The sequence below is a fragment of the Anser brachyrhynchus genome (genome assembly GCF_964034855.1).
Source record: "Anser brachyrhynchus genome assembly, chromosome: 11".
NCBI classification, from domain to species: Eukaryota; Metazoa; Chordata; class Aves; order Anseriformes; family Anatidae; genus Anser; species Anser brachyrhynchus.
In genome coordinates, this window is record NC_137706.1 from 379,094 (window position 1) to 400,881 (window position 21,788).

Genomic DNA, 21,788 nt, shown 5'->3' on the forward strand with positions numbered 1-21,788 from the left:
AGACCAATTTTATTTCTGAATTAGTGTTTTCCTTGCTTAATGAAGATTTTTCTTTTCAAAATTGTGTTGACACTCCTTTCAATACTAGCAGCACTTTTTTCTATACTAGCAGGATTACCATGTAAAATGTCATACCTGAACTTGGTCTTGAACATCCAAAATGGCACTGCCAAAAATCTTTTTATTGATTTTCTTTGTACATTAAGAAATAACATGTATTTTCCCCCCTTCCCTATACCCCTTAATCCACTTCCCAGCTTCTCCTCACCCTCATTCTTGGTAAGAAATTACACTGGGCACTAACTGCCACTCTGTGCTCTGGGGATGGCAAATCCCCTTTGGTTTTACTCTTCTCATTTAATTCTCCACAGCTGAATGCTCTAGGAAGGACAATACTTGCCCTTCCATTCTGTGAAATACCTGACAACTTTGGAAGCTGCTGAAATAAATGCTTATCCTCTCCATTTACTTCTATGCAGTTATGACAGCAATCTGCTCTTAGAACGCATGCATGCCTGCTTTCTACTTTTACAGCTGTAAAATAATGATAATCCAAATCTATATTTTTACTCCTTTATCTATTTTCCTTTTCTCCATGTATTCTTTTTCCTTATTTTCACAGTTTCTTCCGTTGAAAACTGCCAGTGATAAAATGCATGACATAATTTAGTCACTTCTATTAAGGTTATGAAGCATGTACACCTTTTGTGGCACCAATTTCTGCAGAAAAACAAGCCATTTCATGAACACAAGTATAGCTTTATCCATACGATGACTGCTTTATGATTTTCTTACTGTTATACCTGCTGGAAAGATCAGTGGTTGTTCCAGGGTTGGGAGTAGCATATGAGAACAGTTAAGGCTGTCTGCCCAGCAAACACTCCACTGCACTCAGGGCCAATACAGACAGGGATCTTAGCCACAGCTGAACTCATAACAGCAGCCAAATGGCACGCAAGCAATAAATTCTCCTTGGCTCACACACATTAAGAGCACCCAACTCCCGCATTCCTCTGGTTTCTTTTTCTCACAATGCACACAGAAATAAGCTAATAAGCTCTCAAATAAGTTGATGAAATGTAAACAAAAACATTTAATGATAGTAACCAGCCTTTCCCCCCCAAAAAAAACCCTCTATTTGAATGTAAATACTATATTTAAACTTCTTCATAATTCAGACGATAGTAAACTTTTGAAACTTGTATACCGTTACTCATTGTTTTTTATAGATTTCCTATGTTTTTTTTTTTTCTCCAAGCCAAGTGTAAGAACAGGTCTGACAAACTGCATGGACAGGCTGCCCCTTGCACTAAGGAGCAAGTCCTGCCCAAATTTACCAGCAGAGGGGGCATTAGGCCCAGCGTTAATAAAAAGAGTTGTGCTCCAAGTATAATCGCTGGGACTTGCTGGTTTAGGTGTCAGAGGAATGTATTCTGCCACAACTCTTTCAAATGTCTTGTTAGTAAGCAAAAAAAAGTTGGTTTTTTTTCCCCCCTGTGGAAACACACATGTAATAAGGAAAAGCACAAGCCTACCACGGATTTGCTAATCAATTACTGGGAAATATTTAAGGTACTTCTTAAAGGTCTGTACAGAAAATATCCATGGAATACAGAGATAAATTACCTCCTGCCAGTCCCAGGTATGCAATAAAAAATGTTCTATGACTGTAAGTCAGCTGTGGCTATCAAATGCAATTAGAACAAATTACATTCATTAATGTAAACAACAATATCCATCATGCAAAGCCATAAGTTTCTATGAAAATAAGTACTGTTTCTGTATGGTGCTGAATTCGAAGTAAGAGGACTTTTTTTAAGATAAAGGATTTGATGACACTTTGAATCAAAAACATACACTGAAGGAAGCATTTTTGCTTCAAATCAGGGAGATACAAAATTAAGTAGAAAATACCACAGTGCTGCAATTGCTACTGCTGTCTTTTAAGCTGGTTGAACAGGCTTCATGTAGAGGCTGAGCAACTCACAACCACAACTTCCTTCCAGTAAAGTCTTCTTTCATTTTTTCAAGCTATTAAGCAATTCTGTATTTTCTATGCTTCTGCAAAAAAACACCTACCATCAACTAGAAAGTGAAATCACCCAACCCAGTTACACAGAGTATTTTCTTGGTGCTTTGACATCTGCTTTAAGCGTAGCCTAGATGGAACAAGTTGTTATGTTTTTCAGGTAACCTTGCTGCCTGGACTTGCCATGGAGCAAAGGTCAAGTCATATCATAGAAAATATAAAAGCAAGCAACTCTTTGCATATCAAAAGTTAAAGGGTCATGTACAGTAAGCAGTAAATGAAGATATGTTTCTAGATCCACATACCTGTTGATAGCCATGCAGGATATCATATTACATTAGATCAATTAACTATCTCAGTAAATCAGCAGTGAAACCAGAACATTATTCTTCCCTCAGAATTATTACAGTTAATGTTTCTCTGGAGAAAGGATAGAGGGAAGAGGTAGTCCCTAATTTTAGCCATCAGAGATAGAAAGAAGCAGCCCACAGAGCAAGAGTAACACAACAAAATGAAATCTTACTACTGGATCCACCAACTGCTATGGCTGAGTAAGGATATTCAAACTGCAGAAAGTGTTTTTTTTTTTTCCCTTAAATAGTTCATACTTTATTGATCATATAAGGTGTGTTTGTGTACAAAGGAGGGAGTTGGGGAAAAAAAAAACACACACAAAAACCCACAGATAAAGCCAGAGTACATAGCTACTCCAGAAAGCAACTGAAAAGCATTAGATGCCTTTACATTACCATGCAGCCAACTCTGGAGCATACCGATATTTCTGGGCCAAACTGCAGTGGTCACAAGTTAAGCCAACACCAATTTTGTTTACAGATTGCAACATTAGTTGATCTGTTGTGCTGTTAAGCTAGAATGTTTGATAGCTGGCTTTACAATTTTTCTCTTAAGCAAGGGAATGTATTACCCATCTCGTGCATACCACACCCATTCATCCCTGATAATAAAAACAGTTGGAGAGTTGCCCACATCCCCTTCCTTTGTTGGGTTGCCACATACCCTTTTTACCTGTTTCATGAAGAAGAAAATCCAATAGGTAAAGATGTTGCCTTGGCTCATGATTTTGGTACCTCTGATTACAGGTTGCTCCAACAAATGCTCATCTCTAGCTACAGTAATAACTTTGTGTTTTAGTTTTTCTTATTGAGGAATGTGTATTATGTCTGTGGTACTGCCAAACAGACAGCTGTGAAGATTTCTGAGAACAGGCGGATAGGTCAAACGTGCAGGATCTCTACTGAGTGACTCTACCTATAACTTAGGTGGGAATTTGGCTTTTTTAAAGCATTGGCCCATAGAGGGTGTATACTCTTTGTCCTTTATGTGCATCAAGAAGTAATAGGCTCAACACATAGCTCAAACTTCTACCTATCACCCTGTTTTGCATACTACAAAAGCTTCCTCTTTGAACTAATGAGGATACAGAAACTTCAGACACACCCTTATTATTAAACTTGTAATAATTATAAACTTATTATATATTTAATAATTCCATTAATTATAAACTCATTATTTCTCTTAAGAGGCAATTTTAAAAAACAAACATGTACTTGCGTATTTACACAACCACTACAAGTTCTGTGATAATTCCATGTCTCCCTGAAATCTGTAACTTCAAAATCAATTTGTTTTACATCTACTTCACACAGCGTGCTATGATAACATTAAAATTATGGCTTAGTTTGGCAATGAACAGAACTGCAAGTCATTATGACTATGATTTCGCAATGTATTTCTGCTTCTGGGAGTAGGAGTAGGGTGGATATTGCAGTCTTTAAGCCAAATTCTGTCTTCTGATTAAACATGTTCTATTCAAAGCATTTCACAAGGGGAAAAATAAACTCTGTAAAGGCAGCATAATGTTAACATATGTTTTCCCAGATACATAACTAAGATCTCATCCAAGTCCTACCTGACTATTCTAAACACTTACAAAGTCACCCAACATGACTTGAAAAGGACAGCCTTTTTTTTTCCTTCATATTTCAGGCTTCAATGAATTGTAAGAGTCTTACAACAGGTAAGAGAGATGAATCATTACATGAAACATCTTTAATATAAGAACAGCTTTTTTTTTTTATGTAATGAATCAGTGATTTATGACACGTATGTGACTTTGCTTTCTTTGGCAAACTGATAACATTTCCCCGTTACTACCAGGGATTACAAGCAATGTGTTTTTTCAGCACTTACTTCCTTGTCTGTGCTGCAGCAGCAAGTCTGGTACAGGACGGCATTCAGTCACCTACTTACTGCAAATACATTTATTTGAATTAAAAAAAAAAAAGATATGTCATACAAAAAGCAACCAAGAATGAAAAAGTCTTGCTAAAAATGAAAGCTTAAATACATTTACTTAAGTTTTTCAAACTTGTATGGCTTTCTGACCTCTCAGCTAATCTATCTGCATCTACAGCTACCTCATTTGCTCCCAACATATCATGCAGTGTAATGAAAGTACTGAAATAAGGTACACTTGGTAATGCATCATATTGATCCTATGTGAATTTTGCAGTAAAAATCTGCATATTCTAAGACACCAGAGCAGGAATACAAGGAACTGCAGCTTTTCAGAACATGGGGATGTTGCCAATCCATGTAACAATCCAGCAGGATAAGGTTGGCATTCCTTGCTTACACCTCACAAGATGCACCAGTCCTGTCAGAAGATGAAACGTAGCTCTGTGAAAAAGGCTGAGGAACCACAGTAGGCCTCAGACACTAGCAGGCTACCTCTGGTCTACCAGAAAAGACTGATCTCATGCCAGATACCATACAAAAGGAGTAGAATGACAGGAAGTGGCTTGAACACTGGAGAGTTCTAGAAAATGGTTGTAACCATGAAGTGGGAGAGCAACAGATCTGCCTTCTGACTGCATCACTTCACAGAAGTTCCTTCAGGCAACGCTGAGTGGGTCGCTACAGACCTCTGGTCCCCCCAGTCTGGTTTTGGTGCTGTATCCTACTGACATTTTGTCCCAAGTCTGTAGATACCCAATTTGACACCATCTGATATCATCAATGTCTTTTTTTTTTTTGCATAATTTCTGAGTTTAAATCACCAGCCTAATTATAAATTGATCTAATCATTTTAGAAGTTTAACTTTCTATAACACAGTACAGGTATACACTAATAAACAATACTAACAGTATAAGCAAGTTAGACCAAGAAAATTCTACGTTTTTCTGATGTATTTGTTTTGGTGGATGAAAGAGAGACATAGCATGAGGAAAAAAAGTGTGTCAGCAAGGAAAATAAGGAAGGAGTTTCTGCAGCAAATAGGAGGGTGTGAGAGGCAGAAATCAAGTAATACCAGGTTTCTGATATAGTAGGGATCAAATGTTTGAAGTTGAAGAGATTTGTTTTCAACTGCTTGACAGCTTATAAAGCTGGAAACACATCTGAATTTTAACAGACTAGCACAAGCACTTTAAGTATTACAGGACCAAGGTCACAAGGATGACTGGCTTTATCTCATAATATCACACTGTGAAGTCTAATGTATTTAGACAAAAAGATTTTAGGAAGTGTTACACACATTGGCCAAACCCTGGCCACCAGCAGCAGCGGATCTGCTCCCCAGAGCAGGTGCCCAGCCACACACAGGCAACAAGGCCCATCACCCAGACAGCTGGCATAGCCATATACCACAGTAGGCCCTGGTGTTTCCAGTCCGGCCTGGCCATTTCGTGAGGAGCCACAAGCCGCAGGGTGGGAGCTGTGGCCTGAGTACAAGAGATGACTTGAGCAGCATCGGCCTGCCGTGCCATGAGGCACACAGCCAGGCAGGTGGCCTCAGCCCAGCCCCACAGCACTTGCACCACGCAGATGGCCTGACCTTGCTAGTCTTAGGTGTAGACAAGAGCAAAACAAAACCAAGCGCTTCTGTGCATGCTCCCACTGCTGTTTGATGAGACTTCTGTTGTTTTTTTCAGACCAGCATGTGACAAGCCCAGAGAAATTACTTCTGGGACTCTGACTTGCTAACTCCGCTCCATCACACCAAATAAAACCCTGTCATCCCCTAACACCACAGTTACTACTTTCTAGAATCTCCCTCATTTGCTATACAGAGAAATCCTTCACCTCACAAACTACTTGAGACAGCACACCACCACAGAGAGGAAGCTCACCTCCTCACTCCTCCCACCTAAAAATGGTGTATTTACACAAAGCCCAGGTGTGGCAAGTTTACTCTCTTTGTACCTCTTTTCTCCTTGCTGCAATCATCAGCTCTGCTGAGGGCTCACAGCCTTCCAGTGCTCCCGCAGGTGGTCTGACAGCAGTGCACATCGAGGCTTATCCTGCCCTCCCCTGCCTCGCAGAGAAGGGAAGAACCCACGTGGCACTTACTGCACCTCCTTAATGAGGTGCTAACGAAAGCCCCCTGTCGCTCCATTACCCGCCAGCTGTGGGCAGCTCTGTGCTCCCTCTTCTCCACTGAGAGGTGGCTGAGGGAGACGGCAGCCATGTGGCCCAGGGGATCCCTCAGGATTTCCCCTTCAGTGTGGTGGCGGGTAACAGCCACTGGACAGCTGCTCTCTCCTGTTGGCTTAACATGTAATGGAGTTTGTCTCTGTGAGGGGTCCTCGGAGGGCACCACAAATCCCTCATTAATTCTACAGGAGGACATTGCATCTCCAGTACCAGAGCTGGCAAGAATTGACATATAATAATGTTATCTGAAAGTAACACATTATTAAACCGAAATCCTTTGATCGCTAGGCCAAAGTACAGAATGAATAGGGTTGATAGAGCCTCCATGAAATGCCAGAAAGGTGTCTGATCTTTGCACAGGGCGAGGCCCGTAGGTGCCTGTTCACTCTTTGGACTTTCTCTGAAGGGTGTAATTTGTGGTGAGGGCTATTTTATGATGGCAGAGTGCTTTCAGCAAACTATCTGCCTGCTGTCTATTCAAATCAACACCTGAAGGTAAATAGTTGCTGAGTCCAGCCACAGCTCCCCAGGTCCTCTTCCTCACTAATGCTTCTCTATTTCCATTTCAGTCAGGCTTTTAGGTGATCGTGTTATCTTGTGTGCTGCCTGTATGGCAGGCATGTGCTATACACTGAAGACTTCAGACAATGAATTAAAACTGTGCTGAGTAGTGTGGCCATGTTTGTTTAATCTGAAAGCTTTTTTGGGAAGCATCCAACACCAAACACTGGCCAGAACACGTGAATCATTCCCATTACTCTTGTTTGTTTTCTACAGTTAGTCCTAGGGGCAAGAGCCCTCTGCACTGAGACAGATGACAACTGGAGGATGAACAATTTCCTTTAATGATTGCACCAGGCCCCACTGTAAATAACTACTTACTACAGAAATCACATGCACCAATGAAATAACTAGGTAGTAAACTATTTGCAGTGGAGAAACATGGAGGGGTAGGGATGTCAGGCAGAGAAATGCTGACACAGAGGCTATCATATGCAAAGAAAACCAAAGGAGAAACTCAGCACAGGTCTTGGATCCCACAACTCTTGCATCATTCTGTTTAAGCCTTTAAGTACTACTGTAATAACAAAGACTTGCAATTAAAATAAAGGTACATAGCAAAGAATATAAAGTTGTGGGTTTTTTTGATTGACAGGCTTCACTTTCTGGAAGTTAAAATGAATTCAGAGTATTTGAAATTTTGCTCAAAGATTTTGTGAACTTACAGAGTTAATACATGCATTAATGGTCCTTACAGCCAGGCCATCAAGCTTGTCCCATGTCATGGCTCCTTTAAGGATACGTATGTTTAAAGGTGTATCAGATAAGCTGGAGAAAGGGTAGAGGCTAAAATGAGGTCGACAATTAGGTTTTATCCTTCTTGGAGCCTAGCTCTTTTATTAACTCAAGAAAAGATCTTAGTGAAAGGCTGGGAGACAGTAAGTGAAATACAGATCAGGAATTTTTAAATGATTCCTAAAACAAAAAGGAAATATTTTAGAAGGCTGAAAGAGCTGGCATTTTATAAAGCCTGAATCAGACCCCAGAACAGGCAGTAGCACTCAGGTTCCCCTGTATGTTACTGCTCCATGAAAGCAAGGTTTTAAACATTTGTTAAGTTTCTGCGGATTGTTTGAACTGATGGATTTGTCCATTTATTTACAAAATTACATAAACTTTTCTTGCTCCGAATTTTATTTTTTGGGGGGACACAATTATTGCTTCATATTGCAATGCTTCATTCTGCATGCATACTGCAGAAAGCAACCTTCTATTCTTCCAGAAAACTATTTACAAATGGGCTTTAATAATAATCAGCCAGCTGCAGTTAGAAAAGCATAACTTTATGTATAGATTCTAATGATTTCAAATTGTGATTAGCACCATTAAAAATCATTGCTAATGGTTTTTAATCCATATTTGAAATTTTAACAAGCCAGTGAGCATTTTAATGAAACTTTGTAATTAATATGATAGTTGGAAGTGATATAGCTCAATGGAAAAGTACTAGACAGGGTGAGTGAAGACAGCGATTGTTTAAAAAAACAAAACCTTGAACAGAAGATTAAGTAGGACGCAGAAGTAGAAAAGAATGGAGAGAAGGAAGAAAGAAGTGAAATTTATTTCAACAGTCTCTAAATTGCACAAAGAATAAAAAGTCATGGGTTTGCATTACACAGGACAAGGAAATCTTACTGTTCTCATAAAAGTAAACTCATAAAATTCAACGGATTAAATCTTTACTGTCTTAACTCTGATGTTTGCAGAATAAGGAAATAATTTGTACATCACTTTATTGCTTTATGTTGAGCAGTACTGATGGTAGATACAGCAACTGGCCTTGGTATTCCCTACTTACAGGAGTAATCTCATCAATACAGCAGACAGAATATTCTTAGGAATGGTCTGAGCACTCAGAAAGTTTTCCCAAGGACTTGAACAACCCTCATGATCTTTTTGAAGTATACAAAGAGATGATGATTTCTTACATTATGTGAAAACCCTTTCCTCAAACCTTTGGGGTTTTTTTTGGTTTTTGTTTTTGTTTTTTGTTTTTTTTTTGTTTGTTTGTTTTTGTTTTTTTAAAGGAAGCAAGTAACAAGCAAAACATTGTATTATTACCTTTGCTATTATGCCCTAGGAGAAAATGAGAAGCAATAACCTGGGACTGATCGTAGTCGCGCTGCCTAATGCACTACGGGAAGACACCAGTGAAAAGTATTTAAGTACAAAAATCACGTAAAAATGACTTGTTTCCCTTATGTTGACATACTTATGTCAAAAGAAGTAATAGTATTCATAGACCATACACGTGATTTACTTAAAGACAAACTCATTTAATTCATGCATCAACTTAGAGCACAACACAGCACATCTTTTAATGTAATAGAGCAACATATGTAAATACACTGTAACTTACAGAAAATATTTTAAAACATTTCTCTATTTAAATGATTAAAAGTTTATTCCCCAGAGCACTGTTTTTTGTGGTTATATACTACCTGATTGTCTTGTAACGTCATTCCTTAAAATGAAAGCTAAGCGTGTATTCTGAAGTCCTGTTGTTCCTCTCACTCTTAAATATAAATGCTGCTGAGTCATACTTACTTATTAAATATTTATGCTGTATCTGCACACAAGTGTGGGATAAATAACTTTTTCTTCTCAGCATCGAACTACCTTAAAAGTTTGGAGACAGCTTTACTAACTTGTTTTGTCTTTGCTGCAGCAGAGGAAGCTACAGCACTAGGTTCATTATTACGCACTTGAAGGGGGACTTCTTCAAATCAACTTGTTTCAGTTTTGCTTTCTTCCTTCAAGTAACATGCATTCTGATCATCCAGTGTAGAAGAAATTATGTAATATATATGAAAAGGCTTGCAAGGAAAACATACAGAAAATACCCACATAAGGACTGTTTCACCATTGGATGTACATATATCCCCTTATTAATTTGTTGGGATTATGGCATCCTTTCCCTAGCCAATCCATCAGTAAACAAACTAAAGAGAAAGTGTCTTTCTGTGGAGTCATTCCTAACTTTAATCTGTGTTATTTTCTCTTTCTTAAAGCAGAGGTCCTAATATCTATTTAAAAACAAACAAAACAAACAAACAAACAACAACAACAACAAAACAAACACCAAAACTGTTAACTGTGCTGCAAATTTAAGCTTGAACTACCTACCACAAGATGAAGAAATTAACATTATAAGTGGTTTTGGGTAGTGTATTTCCCAATTCTAGCATTTTTTCCTAAGTTTAAACAGGAGCAATATTTAAATATAACAGAAATTCTCTCATTTCTAAATCCCTTTTAGCCATGCTGAAGTCTTATGTTTTAACCCTGCAGTCTCAAATAACATATAAAACTCCCTGGTGGATTAAGCTGAGCACACGTGCAAGTTTTAGTATTAGGAATAGAACCTTATCTTAACTTCATCTTACGTTGTCATCACGTCTAATGTAGGAAATAAATACAAGTGTATTTTATGATGACATATGTTGCCATCCATAGACATTCTCTGGCTATGATGACTATTTAGTCTGCATACAATACGCATAGCGCATTAAAATATAGGATAAAGAGGGAGCAGACCAAGAATCTTAATTTAGAAAAGCTTTTGGGTAATTCCCATTGATGGAATTTACATATAACATTGCAAAAGTTAAACAATTTTATTAAAAAACATTGTAAAATTACAAAACTGATGTATTTTGAGAAAACAAAATTCTACAAAAAGGGCGAAGTCTTCTTCCATATGTAATTACCATCTGAATATTCAACATTTGACATCAAATGCAACCTGAAAATGAGCTTTGAAACAGATTTTTGGACTATGTGGATGTTGTATGCCAACTTCTAAGGCAAAATGAAACTCCTCATCCAGAGTCCAAAAAATGTAGGGAGACCCTAAAAACATAGCAGAAGCATTTCCGCACACTGATTTCAGTAGTCAAGTTTGTGCAGAAGTGATTCCGCTAGATTCATAGAGTACCTTTTAGAGCCAACAGAAACTTGTCACTTCGTAAGTTTTTTGACATTTTCCAAGTCTTCTATGGGTTTCCATTTCTGATGGATTGTTAATAGCTGGATTCAAAGGAAAACATGGAAGAAATTAGTAAACCCTCAGTATTTAAGTTCACTCTCAATAAAATGTTAGTCTTCTCCCCACAACACCATGTATCAACTTATTGGTGATGAAGGATTTCTGATAGCTTTATATTTTCCTAGTAGAAGTAAGCAAAAATAATAACTAATATCACATCCAATGATTTGTTGAACAAAATCACTTTGATATTAATAATAAACCCAAATATTATTCCCAGATAATTGTATTTTTCCCTGTCCTAGGTGCTCTACTAAACTTTTTTTTTTTTTTTCCTTACAGCTGTAATACGCAATGAACCATTCTCAGTCAATTTTGTAATTCAGGAACAATGCAAATGTAAACAGCATTTCCTCTACAGTCTGTGTATCTACTGTTATCAATGGAATTGAGTTAAGTAGATGTTGTGGGGGCCAACACCAACAATCAGACCACAAATTCAGCAGCCGACCAAGAAGGAAATACCTTAATTACTATCATTAAGTAAGGTAGGGGAAATTCTTTAGATAAAGTAATGAGCTATGCAATCAGTTCCACTTTTAAATAGATGTCAGCTTTACATTTTTTCCTCATCAGTATTTTGCTAGTTCTTACACATTATAGTTATTGTATTGGAAAAAAATATGCTATTTACACTGACTGTATTATTTACATTAATTACCTTCTGAGGCCGGGTAGGATCAATAGTTTCCCATGGCTCTGGATTGCCAGTCTTGTTAATGCTTTAAGAGAAGAAAGCAAACTAGGTACTACGTTTTAGGGTGTGAACTTGCACATACTTTTCTTACATGAGGAGTCTATTAGCAATAGAACTGTCCACATAAGTAGCTCCTTGAAACACGTTTACAGGTTTGGTCAACTCTGTATTTTAAATTCTGGTTAGGCATCAATTACAGCTTGCTTTATTTGTAACTTCCAAAGCACCAACACGCCAATATTGTCTGAGTACAAATGTATTACCTAACATTAGGCAAAAAAAGCTGAAAATCAAAACTGAATAAAGATGCAAATAAAAAGGGGATTCTGATCCTGATGGCTAAAATTGTCTATTTCAGTCACTTTAAAGTAAACACAAAATATCCCAAAAGCTTAGAGAGTGAAGGACTTGGCTCCAGTATTTTATATTAACTTATTGTAGGTTCGTATTTGCAAATACTGTTCTTTAGATACAGCCTGCTCACCCCATATCTGAATGGCCTCTACCCAATTGTCTGAGAACAACTAAAACCTATTACACCTAAAGACAAGAAAAATAAATATTACCTATTAAATCTTAAGTGGGGAAGCCATCTGCATTACACTATATTTATTAATTTTTCAGTATTTAAAGTGTGCAGATATCTTAATCTTTCCTAGTACTTTGGAACATGCACTTGGATTTTCTGTTTTTTTTTTCAGGAAAATTTAACTGTCAACTGCCTCCGTTGAGATGAACAAACCAGCATAAACTCCAAGCAGTATTTCGCTTACATCACATCAGACTTGCTGAAGAGGGAATAGGCAGAGAAAGCAACAGCCCCAACTGCTGCAAAAGACACGACTCCAACCAGGGGAATGAGCTGAAAGACACGAAGTGCAGAAGAGTTGAAGAGCTCCCTGTCCCGGCTGAGCTCGGGAGGGATTTGTACAGGCAGGGGGGCCGGTGGCAGGCTGAGCTGCCCCCCGTGCTCCCCAAGCCCTCAGGGGCCGCACCTCAGGTGGCAGCCCCCGGGCTCGGGGCGCCCACCTCAGCACAGCCGCCGCCGGGGCTCAGAACCGACCCGAGGCACTTACTTCTTTTTTCGATTTGATTATGTGGAAGAAATTCGTGTTCATCCTCGCTGCGGCTGCGGACCTGGATGAACAAACGGGGCCGTCACCAAACCTGGGCACCCCCCGGCCGCGGGACTCCCGAGCAGGGCGCAGCGTTACCTGACGAGACGGCGACAGTGCGACCGGGCAGCGCTGCAGCGGGACACCTGCACGGGGCGCCGCGCTCCCCGCTTTATATAAGCGCGGGGGGCCCCCGCCGCCTCGCTCCCGCAACGGCGCAAGAAGCGCGGGCGCCCCCCGCCGGGCGTCCCCGGCTCCTGAGGGGAGCGACGCCGGCCGCTGATTGGAGGCTCCCGTCGCTCGAGCCCTGCTGCCTGAGGAACAGCACGTCAGGGCAAAGGCCTCGGCCTGCCTCGCCTCAGGGCTTGGCGAGCGGTTTATGGACCGAAAATGGAGCCCAGCTGAAGTCTGGCCCAGTTGCTGCAGCAAAAACTTAACCGTGGCCCTAAGTTTTTAACTGTGTGGGCTTTGGAAACCTGCCTTTGAGAAAGCAAGCCTTTAGAGATGCACATATGGAATGGCTTATCTTTTTGGATAGTACGGGACTTGGTTTCTCATACTTCACATTCTGAAAGCTTTTCTGCCTTCAGTAGTCACTCTGTCCTTTTCAGACTTCACATTTTAAATTAAATATTCTTACTGTGCCAGTGTTTGTAATCAAAACTAGGAAATGTATAGTAAAACAAAGCTGTTCTGTAGTTACGTGGAGTACTATCTCAATTACCCATTTCATCCAGTGGAAACCTAGCCCAAGCAACCATGATTTCAGTTTATTCATTACTGACATTACATATTTTTAATTAGTGAAATTTTACTGTATTTCATACAGATTGAAAACTACAGTAAGTACAGTATGAAAAAGCAGGAAAGATACAAAACACTTCAAAGCTCAGTCTTCGTAATATATTTAAAAAAACTTATGCCACATCACTCCTTTTTGATTCAAGACGTTAATTCTTGATTATAAAATTTTTCATAAAATTCCAAGTCTTTTGTGCTTAAAGATGGTTTTACAGTCCTCAGTGATTTTACAAAATGCTCATGTTTTACAGTAGTTGCTTCAAGTCCATTCTCTTGCAATGCCAACAAAGCAGCCTTTAGAAAAGAAAAAAAAAAAAGCTTGAAAGGCTTACAATATTAAGTCACAAAGAAGTAACTGCAAGTATTTTAAAATATTTTACATGAAACCAAATTTGAGACAAAGTATCTGAGAACAGCATTCTATGAATTATATTTATCACTAGACACACCATCAGGTAAGACTAGTGTAAATTTCACATTTACTTTTTGTCTGCATTAGAAAACATATCCTTGATCATTTACATATTGGATTTTCTTCCCATTTTTTTCTGCCTTCAGTATAACTTTGCTCAAGTATTTATGGACTGTTCTATTTTTTTTCCACTCTAGCCTTGACAGTACATGCTGCTTTCAGCTAAGAATGCTGCAGTTGCTTGCAGTACACAAAATATGATTCCTCCAGATGTAAGCCTGAATTACAAAGAGCCACATGAAATAAAAGGTAGTACAGCTCCCACTTCTGCCAGTAGAATAACTTCCACCAGTAAATTATCACAGAAACCCTTTATACTTACTTGGCTTCTTATTTAAAGAATTAATTCTTGTTCAGTCCTCCTGTTTTATTCATTCTCTTTATTTTCAGTGGTGGAATAATCTGTACTACAGATGACTTGGTAACCTCCAGAAGTTAACTATTTTCATTGAAAGGTTTAATTTATAGTTTATTTCGCAGATTAACCATGAATATTTCATACCTCCTTGCATAGATTTTCAACATCAGCTCCAGAGAAGAGGTCTGTTAGGACTGCTAAGTCTTGCAGTGACACATCAGAATCTAACGGAATTTTTTCTGTGCAAATTTTCAAAATGGAAAGCCTTCCCTGTAAGTTGGTATATATTAAATGAGAAAACAAAACCAAACAAAGTAACAATTGCTCCCACTCCAAAGCAGTAAAAAATCTGAAATCAGAACTAAGAAAGATCTAGGAAATTACCAAAAGCAGAAGTACCATATTTTTGGCGAAAGAGTAAAGAAAATACAATTAATGGAAATATTCACTCTTGCGGTTACCTCATATATTAAAGTCTGGTATTCAGAGTTGCTCACTACTTCATGAAAATGCTATTTTACACTGAAGGTTCTATATTTGTCCTGCTGTGGGTCATCTCTTTTTTTGAGGGGCTCAGGACAAACATTTATACCACTGAGCATTTACAGGGCACAAGAGAGATCTGAAGCAAGGACAGCCAACTTGTTATGATACTTCCTAAACTGCAGCTTGATTCTGTAAATAATTATTTCAGATTTTTGGATGTTTTCTATATGCAATAGTGTAACTACATGCACCGTTTCAAAAATAACTGGTATTTAAATTACAAACAGGATTATTCCTTTTTAAACTTCATGTACTTTGAATCTGGTGACTCATTTTCAGTGAACCATCCATCAATTTTTTAATATATAATTAATATATATTCCTATAATATATTTATATTTTTGGAATATTTCCCCTTTACTCCTGAATTAAAGTATGCTGCCAATTTCTCTCTCTCCATTTGAAGCCACATATGGATTTGTAATACATCACCTTCAGATCCGGAGGTGGAATATAGATCACCCTGTCTAGCCTTCCAGGACGCAGTAAAGCATCATCCAACATATCTGGTCTATTTGTTGCAGCAACTACCATGAAATCTTTGTTCAAAGTTTCCTGAAACTCTAGCTGAGTAAAGAGATTATATGAACAAGTTAGTGCAACGTGGTTCAGATAGATATTATCTAAAGACATTTGTTAACTACTAGTAAGAAAATAAAAGGGGAAAGAAGAAAACGCATCTCTGTATTAGTCTATTTTCCTTTTAATATTAATAATTTATATATTATTATTATATATAGCATTATTATACATTAATACTTTGCTTATGGGTATTTTGTTTGGACAAAGTCTCATTGATGAACAGCATATACAAAATCAGCAATCTATAAATGGTATTTTATAAAAATCAGAAACAATGACAGAATAGAATAGCACATTTTTAAGCTTAAGGATTTTAAGTTTAAAAACGTGAATGCCAACAACTAAAAAATTACCTGTCTTTCCTCGTCACTTAATTCTTGACATTGGCCCTCAAGCTGTAGTTTATTTCCTCTTCTTTCTATGACTTTCAGTCCAATGCCATCCAACTCATTAAGAAGAACAGAAAGAACGCGTTCTGAGACACCATAGCCAGTTTTATGGTGTGACCGAGACCCTAAGATACAGTCAATCTCATCTAAGAATATTATTGCTGGAGTACTTGCTCTTGCTTGGCGGAAAACCTATTTTTGGATTGATAGAATAAAATGTTAATGCATACTTTCTACTGGGTAAGGCGAAATCACCTGTTTACATTCACTCTGTATTTTGACTTAATTATGCAACTTTAAAGATAAATTCGTTCACAAAAAGAGATGCATTCATTCAAAAAGCCATTCTGGCTTACATTTACTACAGACAGATTCTGCTTTTTAATTAAATTCTTATGTGAACTAACAACAAGAGGGTAGAAATACTTTCAAAGTTTAAAACTGGTATAATTTTAGGGTTAGATTCTCCATTTATATAAATGTGAACGCATTATCTTTTTCTATTTCAAAACTAGGTAAGTTTTAACTATAATTTTTCCAATAGCAAAATTTAGGCCTAACTTACACTTCATAAAAATCAGGCAAAAATAAACTTTAGATCTCATATAAATTAAAAACTGTACCTGAGACAAAATCTTCTCTGAATCTCCAATGTAAGGTGAGAAAAGGTCAGCACCACTTACAGAAAGAAAGGAACAGAGACAACTTGTGGCCACAGCCCTCACCAGTGTGGTTTTGGCACACCCTGATGGCCCATAGAGAAGAACACCCTTTGGATGAGACAGGCCCATCCTAGCAAATGCATGAGGAAATTTCATAGGCCACTCAATGCACTGTCAATACATAAAAAAGGGATGAAATTCTCAGTAAAGGAACTAGAGTTCACAGCCATTCAATAAAGCAGCTAAGCAAAATATTTCTCTCTTTTGCTCATGCATTAATTTGAAATCAACGCAGAATACTAATATGGTCTTTCTTGGTATAAAAAGACAGACCCCCCTCGTTCCCTTTCCCTCCTTCTTGAAGTTTCCTCTCAGTCTCAAACAGAATAAAAGGCAATCCTTGAGGAATGACATGCAAGAGCCACATCTGGCTACAAACTCAGAAATGTACTGCTGCAGAGTTTTTCAGATACTGGAAAGCATGACAATTATTCCATGGTATTATTGCTGTTATCCTGGGAGAGGAAGGTTTTTAAATCACAAGCACTGCAATAACTTAATGTAGTAGAAAATAATGTTTAGAATACAATTTAGAATCATGTAATTTGCAAGAGAATACATTTCTATAATGTAGCACATAGAACACCTTGGAGCACATGGTTATTAGAAACTGCCTTTTTATCTAAATACATGTTATACATTACCTGTTTTAACTTCAGTTTTACATCTTCAAGACCACCTATTTGCTCCCAAGTGACTGGCTTACACTCTTTTAGTCCAATTACACTTCGAAAAGAGGATGGTTGAATTTTTTTAAAAGCTTCTTGGAAACTTGCCATGTTAATCACCATTTCAGTTGAATCCTGAAGAAAACCAAATAAAGCACATTAATAATGTTTTTACATAATAATTTACAATGCTCTATTAGTATGCCAAACACTTCACAAAAGGACGAATGCAATCAATAATCAATTAAATTCCTGCCCTAACAAGCTTAAGCACTGCATACAAAAAGATGTAGCACAAAGTAGAATATATTCTCTTTATTGGAAAGTTTTTATAAGAAAAAAAAAACAACACAGTTTTATCAGAAACGCATATTTTAGGGAAAACTACTGTTTTTCCCCAAATTACTTTTCCATTACAGAGTGACCTACAAAATCAAATAGTTGCTAGATTCAGGGTTACTACACATAAATGCCTTGATTCTCTTGAATACAAACGGTCTAACATTCGTAACTCTCAAGAAGTCTGCAAAGTGCAGTTATTAAACCACAAATGCAGTAAAAGCATTGGTATATTTACATTTATAACACATTTGGTGCTTTTTAGTATTTTAGGTTCTGACTTTTTCATCTTGAGAATTTCCAGGAAAACTAAGTATTAATGGAGAAAGTGTGGTACATAATAATTACATTCTTCTTGATTAATTTGCAAGCATACCAAAGAGCTGTGGAACATAGCCTGCATAGCAGCTTCTCTGCAGAGTGCTGTAAGGTCAGCTCCAACATACCCAGTTGTAATTTCCGCCAGTTTAATCAAATCAACTTCCGTAGAAATCGGCATACTAAATGTAAGCAACTGCAGGATGGATCTTCTTTGCATAAGTGTTGGTGTCCCAATAATAACCTAAAACAAATACAATACAAATTTTAAGGAGATATTTTGCTATATTCCTCTTATTTTGTAGACCTAGGCAAGCAACTTTGTCTCTGCTTTATACTGTTTTCTGAAAATTTACCTACCTGTATTGCAACTAAAGAGTTTTACAAGAAACTTACTAGCAGCAGCATACAAATGATAAATTTTTAAAGCACCTTTCATTTATGCTTACTTTCCAAGTGAACAGTGTTGTATAAACAGTTGTTCATAAGACACTGTCAGCTACTGTTCACCAAATACTGTTTTAAGGTAATGTAAACATAAGTCTTAGGCAAAGATGTTATTTCAGTGTTGACAACAGAGAAACAAGACATATGTCTCAAATCTGTGGAATCCCACTACAGAACATGACTAGTAGCCATTTTTTCTTCTAAAAAAATGAATTACTTTATTAAGTGTCCCCCTGGAAAAGAAAGGAAATTCATTATGTCTAACAGGGTTTGCTTACCTCTCTGTCAAATCTGCCAGCTCTTCTCAGTGCAGGGTCTAAGGCATCAGGCCTGTTTGTTGCTGCCATGAGGACCATCTTGCCTTCACTACCTACACCATCCAGTAGCGTTAGCAGCTGAGCAACAATACGATCTTCAGGAGCATTGTTTGAACTTCCTCGCTTTGGGCATAAGGAGTCAATCTCATCAATAAAGAGAATAGTCGGGCCTTCATGGGACATTTCTCTGCCCTTTTCAAAGACTCTTTGCAAATTCTCTTCACTTTCTCCTGGCCTGGAACCATACAGGGCTGGGCCACTGATGCAAAGCAGGTACGCACCCACTTCTTTTGCTACTGCCTTTACCATAAGAGTTTTCCCCACACCTGGAGGGCCTATTAGTAGCACCCCATTAGGGACAGAGAGCCCCAGCTTCTTAAAAGTTTTTGGAAAACGCAAAGGCAAATCAATCATTTCTTTCAAAGTCCTTCCCACATCATCCAGTCCTGCAACTGAAATTTTTCCTGTGTCCTCCGATAAGTGCCTGTACCTTTCCAGAGTGACCACCTCTTTAATTTTTATGCTTGTTTGGGGGGTTATCAGTCCTGCTTCCTCTGTCAAAGGGTCTACAGAGAGCATTTCAATGTGTACCACGGGAGTTTCGAGATTTGGGGCAAGAGTAACAACGTAATGATGGGAAACATAAACATTTCTTAGCAGGTCCCTGATCGTCTCCTGAAGCACTGCTCGGGGCATGGACTTTCGCAGCGCTGAGCTCCTCAGGACCACGTTCACGGTCGCCTTCTTTAGGCGGCAACGGGGCAGCAGCTGCAGCCGTCCGAGACTCAGCGTCAGGCCCCTCAGCGCCGCCACCGCCACCCCCGCGGTCCTGGAGGCCAGGTCAACCTGCAAGTAACCGTCCGCCAGGTCCGCCCTGGGCCAGGCCGTGCACAAGCAGCTCCCGCCGGGCAGGGAGATCCTCAGCGGGGCCCCAAGCGGCGCACCCAGGAAGGAGAGGGCGGCAGGGCCCAGCCTGCACCTCTGCGTACCCTCGTCGCCGGGCTCGGGCGGGAGCAGCTTTAAGGGAGCCGTCTCCATCATGGGCAGCGACCGCAGCGCCGCGGGGGCTCCCTACTCACCCCTCACCCGACAGTTCCCTTCACTCGCAGCCGGCGGCCATTCCTCAGAGCCCCGCGCATGCACCGCCTCGGAGCAAGCGCACTGAGGGAGAGCACCAGGGCGGGACTTCGCCATCCCTCCCGCTCCCGCCTACGCTGTTCCCCCCCTCAGGGCCGTCAGGGCACTGTGAGGCGAGCCCCTGGCTCACAGCCCCATCTCAGCCTTTCACATCCTCCATTCCCAGCCGAAATAGGGCTAATATACCCCTTGTCGTGGCCAGCCACCTTGTTCTCACCGCTGGACACGCCGGGGATCCCTCGCCTCCCTCAGGTCGTCTCCACAGCGCCACCTGCTCGCCGGGTGGGTGCTTCCCAAGTGCATTCCCAAAAGTTGGGCTCCCTTTTTCCGGTGGTTCCCCTGGCTCAAGGCAGTGCCATCAGCTGGGGTTGAGTCAACCCTAGGTGCTAAGTAAGAGAAGGAAGTGGGGAGCCACAGAATTGCCTTGAGCAGCTGCTGGTACAGGTGAATAGGAGGCAGAAATTTATTCAGGAAAGGATAAATCTGTCGTAATGCATTGTTCTGACAAATATTCAGTCAGTGTTTGAGAAAAAACAATTTTATAACTGTTTGGCCCATGATCTTCTTAAATTGTGCCATGAATTGTGCAATAGTTCTATAAAAACTTTTCAGATCTGCCAGCATTGTAGGATGCAATATAAAGCCACGATCTGTGAGATTTAGAAAGTGCACAGTTTTACTCCTGGAAGTAGCTTCACTATGAGTGCAGTTACACATGTACTTAATACACACAAGCTCTGTTTGAGACCTCGTATGTACAAGGATTGGCATCTCAAACACACGGCACTGGTCAGACTGGTACATTCATAGACAGCCAGGGAGGGGTTTACGGCATGCCTACAAGCTGTCCAGCATGCGCTTTGAAGGTCTCATGAGGAAAACATGAGGAGATCTCTTTGGTGGTGTCCTGTTTTATCACATTCCTTGATGAACCAAGGGCTGTATACAAAACAGTAAGCAATATGAACAAAAACGGGCAATGTGAACATCGCCTTCAGTTCATCACCAATTAGTTCAGCTAATTTTAAATATGCATACGAATTCAATATAATGAAGTGGAGTCCAAAAGTCACTAATTCAACTCTTTGAAAGCGTGTTCCTTTTTTGACCAAACTGTAGTACCACGACCTTATTTATATACTTTTGCAGAAAACATAGCTGAATGACTATTCTGGTTTGGAATGCGTCACTTTGAGTACTCATGCTCCTGAAACTTTTACAGGCCTCAAAATCAGCAGTGACAAAGTGGCAAGAAGGTGTTCCACCAAGAATCTAGTTAAATTGTCAAAAAACAAAAACAAAAACAAACACGATATTTTAAACAATTTTCTTAATATTCACTAGATGGCAGCTGATCTTCAAGAATGGCTGTATTTCTCCTTGCAGATCTGATAATTTCAAGTCATCGGTTCTTGGAGAAACTGATTGTAGTCCAGCATTGTCTTCACTCTGTTTCAAATATCAAACTGAAATACCAGCACAGTGAGTGTTCAGATCATTTTCAGCTTCATTACTGTTTCCGCTTTTTTGTATTGGGTTTATTGCTGTTTATTTCTGGGAAAGAATGTTCTTTTACTGTTTACTTTTATATTTAGTGGGCCAGGTGTACTTCTTTTTAAGGACAACTTAAAATACTTGAATGATATTCTAAAGAGATGGAATAATATTTCTGTTTTTCTTTTGGATATACCTGTTGATTTTTGGTAGAATAAAATATTGTTCATCATTCCCAATTTATTATAGCTCACAAAATAAAAATAGCTGTGTCTTGCTACAATAATTATCT

General features: G+C 39.1%; 2 protein-coding genes across 5 annotated transcripts; both read right to left on the reverse strand.

Moving 5' to 3' along the window:
* Positions 1-9,301: 9,301 nt before the first annotated feature.
* Positions 9,302-13,141, reverse strand: LOC308201123 (normal mucosa of esophagus-specific gene 1 protein). Of its 3 annotated transcripts, XM_080607966.1 has the most exons (6): positions 13,006-13,137; positions 12,868-12,928; positions 12,565-12,653; positions 11,756-11,816; positions 10,984-11,075; positions 9,302-10,898 (listed from the first exon to the last, which is right to left on the reverse strand). In XM_080607966.1, exons 2-5 carry the CDS (start codon positions 12,907-12,909, stop codon positions 11,007-11,009), a joined length of 261 nt encoding a protein of 86 aa, XP_080464092.1. In that variant the 5' UTR covers positions 12,910-12,928; positions 13,006-13,137; the 3' UTR covers positions 9,302-10,898; positions 10,984-11,006. The 3 variants fall into 3 exon arrangements, with proteins under 3 accessions (XP_080464092.1, XP_080464091.1, XP_080464093.1); XM_080607965.1 differs by having other exon boundaries at positions 9,302-11,075; positions 13,006-13,139; XM_080607967.1 differs by having other exon boundaries at positions 9,302-11,075; positions 12,868-13,141.
* Positions 13,142-13,662: 521 nt separating this feature from the next.
* Positions 13,663-20,173, reverse strand: AFG2B (AFG2 AAA ATPase homolog B). Of its 2 annotated transcripts, XM_080607918.1 has the most exons (8): positions 18,827-20,173; positions 18,160-18,345; positions 17,421-17,579; positions 16,678-16,887; positions 16,019-16,246; positions 15,516-15,650; positions 14,682-14,807; positions 13,663-14,001 (listed from the first exon to the last, which is right to left on the reverse strand). In XM_080607918.1, exons 1-8 carry the CDS (start codon positions 19,904-19,906, stop codon positions 13,849-13,851), a joined length of 2,277 nt encoding a protein of 758 aa, XP_080464044.1. In that variant the 5' UTR covers positions 19,907-20,173; the 3' UTR covers positions 13,663-13,848. The 2 variants fall into 2 exon arrangements, with proteins under 2 accessions (XP_080464044.1, XP_080464045.1); XM_080607919.1 differs by lacking the exon at positions 16,678-16,887.
* Between the last annotated feature and the right edge of the window lie 1,615 nt (positions 20,174-21,788).

What these genes read in the sequence shown, in the direction of transcription:
- LOC308201123 (XM_080607967.1), bottom strand. Translation starts at nt 12,909, where the DNA reads ATGAACACGAATTTCTTCCACATAATCAAATCGAAAAAAGAA. An exon ending in TAATCAAATCGAAAAAAGAA is followed by an intron (nt 12,654 to 12,867) that starts GTAAGTGCCTCG and finishes CGTGTCTTTCAG; the next exon opens with CTCATTCCCCTGGTTGGAGT. An exon ending in TTCAGCAAGTCTGATGTGAT is followed by an intron (nt 11,817 to 12,564) that starts GTAAGCGAAATA and finishes CTTCTCTTAAAG; the next exon opens with CATTAACAAGACTGGCAATC.
- AFG2B (XM_080607918.1), bottom strand. Translation starts at nt 19,906, where the DNA reads ATGATGGAGACGGCTCCCTTAAAGCTGCTCCCGCCCGAGCCCGGCGAC. An exon ending in CTATGTTCCACAGCTCTTTG is followed by an intron (nt 17,580 to 18,159) that starts GTATGCTTGCAA and finishes GGTTTTCTTCAG; the next exon opens with GATTCAACTGAAATGGTGAT. An exon ending in CAGAGAAGATTTTGTCTCAG is followed by an intron (nt 16,247 to 16,677) that starts GTACAGTTTTTA and finishes ATCCAAAAATAG; the next exon opens with GTTTTCCGCCAAGCAAGAGC.